This window comes from Lathyrus oleraceus, chromosome 5 (assembly GCF_024323335.1).
Source record: "Lathyrus oleraceus cultivar Zhongwan6 chromosome 5, CAAS_Psat_ZW6_1.0, whole genome shotgun sequence".
NCBI lineage: Eukaryota > Viridiplantae > Streptophyta > Magnoliopsida > Fabales > Fabaceae > Lathyrus > Lathyrus oleraceus.
In genome coordinates, this window is record NC_066583.1 from 15,930,635 (window position 1) to 15,936,671 (window position 6,037).

The window sequence follows — 6,037 nt, forward strand, 5'->3', positions numbered from 1 at the left end:
AAATATAATTCTACCTCCGATAAATGATATTGTTAAATTAAATACATTAATCAAAATTCAAATTAGAAACTTCACAAATATTATGTAGTGTAAATTTTGTTTCATAATACTGATTTTATATTGGGTTTACCCAAATTTTTACCAATTTTCTTCTTTTAATATCAAAATATTTACACTAGTAAAATATAGATTCAACAATTTTTTTGTCTCAAAATAATAATTTCATAAAACAAAATCTCAAAATAATAATGAACTTCATTAAACCACTAACTCTAATTAAAATAAATATAAATTTGAAAAATCATTTTGCAAACAAAGTCTTAATGTACTTGTTATTTGTGCTTTATCTTCTTACTCGTCTATAAATAGCTCAATTCAACTCTAATATATATTCGACAACAAAACAAACATAACAAAGAGAAATGACATATAGAATTGTTCGGTCTATCCTTCATTTTCTCATATTCTTATTGATGGTGAGTTAGTAACTTTATATTCATGCTTCTATCTTTTATAGTTATATTTTTTTTTCATATATTTATCATTTTCATCTTTATTTACAACTTGCATGCATGTTAAATTTAAGAAAATTTAACATCTTCATAATTTATATTTTCATCACTTATTAATCATAATCTATCATTTTCATCTTTATTTATAATTCTAGCTTCATGTTAAATTTAATAAATTTATATTTTCATCACTTATTAATCATAATCTATCATTTTCATCTTTATTTATAATTCTAGCTTCATGTTAAATTTAATAAATTCAACAACTTCATAATGTATCATTTTCATCACTTACTTATTATAATCTATACTTTTCATCTATATTTACAATTGTGCAAGCCTTTGAAATTTAATAAAATCAACATATTGTTGATATCCTATCATTTTTATCTTTATTAGCATTGTGCATGCATTGTTTAAAATAATGCTTCTAAGATCTCCCTCTTTAGTTGTTTCCAAGTAATCATGACATTCACATATCTATTTGATTTAATAAACTGATGTTGTTTTTTGGCTGTAAGGAAATTTAAAAGATTATATATCCCATTTTTTTATATTTCAAATTTTGTATCAAGATGCTATATATACCTAATGAATAAATCTTACATGTATGTTATTAAATTTAATAAAATTTAAGAATTTCATAATCTATCATTTTCAACTTTATTTTCAATTGTGGATGATGCATGTTAAAATTAATAAAATTTAACATGTTTAGAATCTATCATTTTATCTTTATTCACAATTGTGCACGCTGTTGAATTTAATACATAAATCCTCCTTAGTTTCTTTTACCATGCATTAATTCATTTTTATTTGCAATTGTACGTGTGTTTCTAAGAACTTTTTCCTCTGTTGTTTTACATGCATTCATAACACTAACAATGGAGTTGTTATATTTAATTTGAGAAAATAATGCTTTTGACTGTAATGAAATTCTAAAGATTGTTTTTCTCAATCTTTTGTCTCACATTCTGTATTCATTTGCTATATATAATGAATGTATTTTAAGTGTCCAGGAAAATGTGTCTCATAAAACACTAATAAAAAATTATGTGATCATAAATATCATTCAAAAATATGTAATAAATTGTCTATCATTAATATCCCTTTATTCAATTTTATTGTAGAATGGTCATGGAAACTTTGCAAGAGACACAAAACTTCTGCAAGAGAATGTAGAAGAAAAACAAGTTGACCAGCCTTACCTTGATGGATGGCTAAAAAAACCACTAAAGAACCAAAAACGCATCCCTGACTCCAACGAAGTTTACCATGATGGCTGGTTGAAAGATAACCGAGGCGAGAAAGAGAAAACCAATCTTGACTCGAACCAAGTTTATCTTGACGGATGGTTGAAAGATACCCGAACCGAGAAAGAAAAAGTCAGCCATGACTCCAAACAAGTTTATCTTGATGGATGGTTGAAAGATACCAGAGTTGAGAAAGCTAAAGGCAACCCTGACTCCAAACAAGTTTACCTTGATGGATGGTTGAAAGATATCCGGGCTGAGAAAGCACAAGTCAACCCTGACACCAACCAAGTTTACCTTGATGGATGGTTAAAAGACACCCGAGATGAGAAAGAAAAGGTCAACCCTAACTCCAACCAAGCTTATCTTGATGGATGGTTGAAAGATATTCGGACTGAGAAAGCAAAATCCACCCTTGACACCAACCAAGTTTACCTTGATGGATGGTTAAAAGATGGTCGAGCTAAGAAAGTAAAATTCACCCCTGACACAAACCAAGTTTATCTTGATGGATGGTTGAAAGATTCTCGAACCGAGAAAGCAAAATCCACCCCTGACTCAAATCAAATTTACCTTGATGGATGGTTTAAAGATAACCGAGGTGATAAATCAAAATCCACCCCTGACACCAACCAAGTTTACCTTGATGGATGGTTGAAAGATTTCCGAGTTGAGAAAGAAAAATCCACTCCTAACGAAGTTTACCTTGATGGATGGTTGAAAGATACCCGAGATCAGAAAGAAAAATCAACCACCAACTCAAACCAAGTTTACCTTGATGGATGGTTGAAAAATACACAAGCTGAGAAAGAAAAAGTCACTCCTAACTCCAACAAAGTTTACCTTGATGGATGGTTGAAAGATACCAAGGATCAAAAGAAAAAGACAACCCGTAATTTCAATCCAGCTTACCTTGACGGCTGGTTAAAAGATAGCCACGTTGATAAAGCAAAATTCACCCCCAATTCCAAGCAAGCTTACCTTGATGGTTTGTTGAAAGACTCACATGCAGAATCAAATGGAAAACTATCTTCAAAAGTTGACCATACAGAAGCATTCAAGGTAGCTTTTTTCAGTCTAGATGATCTTTATGTAGGCAATGTAATGACCTTGCAATTTCCTATCAGAGAATATGCTCCGTTATTGCCAAGAAAAGTTGCAGATGACATTCCTTTTTCCAAATCACAAATTCCAAGCCTTCTTCAACTATTCTCGTTCACCAAGGATTCTCCTCAAGGTGAAGACATGAAAGACATAATTAATCAGTGTGAGTTTGAACCCACTAAAGGGGAGACCAAGGCTTGTCCTACTTCTTTAGAGTCTATGGTTGAATTTGTTCATAGTGTTATTGGTACCGAGACTAAGTTTAACATTCACTCAACTAGCTATCCCACAACATCAGGTGCACGTTTGCAAAACTACACTGTTTTGGATATCTCAAAGGATATTTATGCTCCGAAATGGGTAGCATGTCACCCTAGACCTTACCCATATGCTCTTTACTATTGCCACTACCTAGACATAGGGAGTAAGATCTTCAAAGTTCTTCTAAAGGGTGAATATGGAGACATAATGGATGCTTTGGGAATTTGCCACCTAGACACATCTGACATGAATCCTAATCATTTTATATTTGAACTACTTGGAATGAAGCCTGGGGAAGCTCCATTGTGCCATTTCTTCCCTGTTAAGCATGTTCTATGGGTACCAGCCCCACCAGATGTAACCAAATGAACAAAAGGAAACTAGTTCATATGTGTTAATCGGTGTCGAAACTAGTTCATATCTGTTAGTCGGTGTCAGTGTCATTCCCAAAACTTTTCATGTTGTTATTGTGTTTTTAATGTCTGTGTACTGTAAGGTCTTGTTTCTATGAACTAGATAATTGTGTTTTAAAATAAACCTCAATTTAATCCGTTAAAGATTGAGTTGAAGTATCCTTAGTCTTTTAAACTTAGGTAGTTATTTGGTAGACCTCTAAGTAACTCTAAGAAAGGAGTTTAGAAAAATTCTCCTAATGTTAGTATGTGTGATTTATGTGTTAGCCTCTATATTGTAATTTTGTTTGTATTGATGAATATCCGAACTTGTCCCACTTATATTTTAAGTAGTTTCTATCACTTTTCAATCATGGAAATGACAAATGGAAATAACAATAACGTAATAGTTTATAAATAGACAAATATTATTGAAATAAAAATTATATTCTTATTCTATTAGATTAAATTGAAGCTAACTTAATTATGTTATTTGTTCAATCAATCTAGGATGGATAACAAAACAACTCCCACTTTTGCTTAAAGCTTTCAAGAGCAGCATTTGTTGTTGTGGTTTGTTTGAGATAGAATAAACCTAAACACACTAAATATAAGTATACATATCCATCACACAACCAAGGTTATTCTCAACTTATTTCTTTTTATTGAGATACAACCCAAAAGTACCTTTCAGATCATTGAAATGCAAACTGAGCCTAGGATAAGCAAAAGAGTCTGAAAGACAAAGGATATAGGACCGAACAAAATCGATTCTCAACTTATTCATTCTTATCTAGTTGAAGGAAACTGTGAGAATCATGTACAGAATATTCACATTATTCTTCAAGTAGAAGATGATCCTAAAACTTACAAGGAAGTAGTGACTTCGAGAGACTCTTCCTTTTGGAAGGATGCTATCCAAGATGAAATGGATTCAATCATATCAAATCACACTTGAGAACTTGTTGATTTACCAAAGGGATCAAGGCCCATTGGATGAAAGTGGGTGTTTAAAAGATGTATCATAGTGATGGTATATTAAACACATACAAGGCAAGATTAATAACAAAGAGAATTAGACAAAAAAGGGTGTCGATTAGTTTGACACATATGCAACGATAGCAAGAACAACAATATTTAGAATATTGTTAGCCTTAGTCTCTTTGAATGACCTTATAGTTCATCAGATTGATGTTAAAACAAAATTCTTAAATGTATATCTTGATGAGGAAATCTACATGTAACAACCAGAAGGCTACGTGCTTCCTAGAAATGAACAAAACGTGTGTAAAGTTGTCAAATTCCTATATGGACCAACACAAGCACTAAAACAATGGCATTAACAATTTGATTTTGTCATACTTTCAAATGGATTTACTCCCAACTCGTGCGACAAGTGTTTATACACAAAGGTAAGAAAAATATTTTAATATTCCTTTGTCTATACGTTGATTACATGTTGATAATTAGCAAAAATATGGATGGAAATTTAGAGACAAAAAAGTTTCTAACTTCCACATTCAAGATGAAAGATCTTGGATTAATTGACGCAATTTTAGGGATCAAAGTAAGGGGAAATAGTGGGGGTTAATAACTTAGTCAAACATATTATATTGAAAAAATGCTTGATAAGTTCAAACACCTAAGTTTTATGGAAGTAACCACTACTTTTGATCATTTTGTCAAACTTCAAAAGAATAATGGAAGATCAGTGGCTCAATTGGAGTATGCAAGTGAAATAGGGTGTCTTATGTACTTAATGAAATATACCAGACCAAACATATCATTTGCAGTTAGTAAAATGAGTAGATTCACTAGTAATCCAAATAAAGAACATTGGAAGGCAATCACAAGGATTTTTGGCTATCTACAAAAGACAAAAAATATTGGCCTTCACTATGGTAGGTTTCCTGCCATACTAGAAGGATATATCAATGCAAGTTGGATATCCAATATTGGAGATCATAAATCCATAACTTGATGGATATTTAAAATAGATGGAGGATCAATTTCTTGGAAGAGAAATAAACAAACATGCATTACTCTTTCAACCATGGAATCAAAATTCGTGGCTCTTGCTTCCGCCGGTCAAGAAGCGGAATAGTTGATGGACTTTCTGTTAGAAGTTCCATTAACAAAAGAAAATGTTTCAAAGATGTTGACACAATGCGATAGCCAAGCCACTTTAGCTAGAGTATTCAACGAAGTGTATAATGGAAAGTCTAGACACATAGGACTTAAACATTCCTTTCTTAGAAAATTGATTAAAGATGGAATTATTTCACTCAACTATATACAAACGAGCTATAATTTGGATGATCCATTTACTAAGCCACTGACCAGAGACTTAGTAAAAACAACCTCGAGAGGTACGAGGTTGAAACTCCTTAAGTAAGAGTTCCGACAACGACGGCAACCCAACCTTATGTTAACAGAACATTAACCTCAAGATTCAATAGGTAATAAAAAGTCATTAATTTGGATGTTTGTCGAACATTTCATGATAATGTTGACT

The 6,037-nt window shown here is 31.9% G+C and overlaps 1 protein-coding gene across 1 annotated transcript; it reads left to right on the plus strand.

The window, feature by feature from the left end:
• Positions 1-336: 336 nt before the first annotated feature.
• LOC127085072 (polygalacturonase non-catalytic subunit AroGP3) lies at positions 337-3,872 on the plus strand. The gene is made up of 2 exons (XM_051025636.1): positions 337-476; positions 1,643-3,872. The coding sequence occupies exons 1-2, from the start codon at positions 423-425 to the stop codon at positions 3,497-3,499; spliced, it is 1,911 nt and encodes a 636-aa protein (XP_050881593.1). The 5' UTR covers positions 337-422; the 3' UTR covers positions 3,500-3,872.
• Positions 3,873-6,037: the final 2,165 nt, after the last annotated feature.

What these genes read in the sequence shown, in the direction of transcription:
- LOC127085072 (XM_051025636.1), top strand. Translation starts at nt 423, where the DNA reads ATGACATATAGAATTGTTCGGTCTATCCTTCATTTTCTCATATTCTTA. An exon ending in TTCTCATATTCTTATTGATG is followed by an intron (nt 477 to 1,642) that starts GTGAGTTAGTAA and finishes ATTTTATTGTAG; the next exon opens with AATGGTCATGGAAACTTTGC.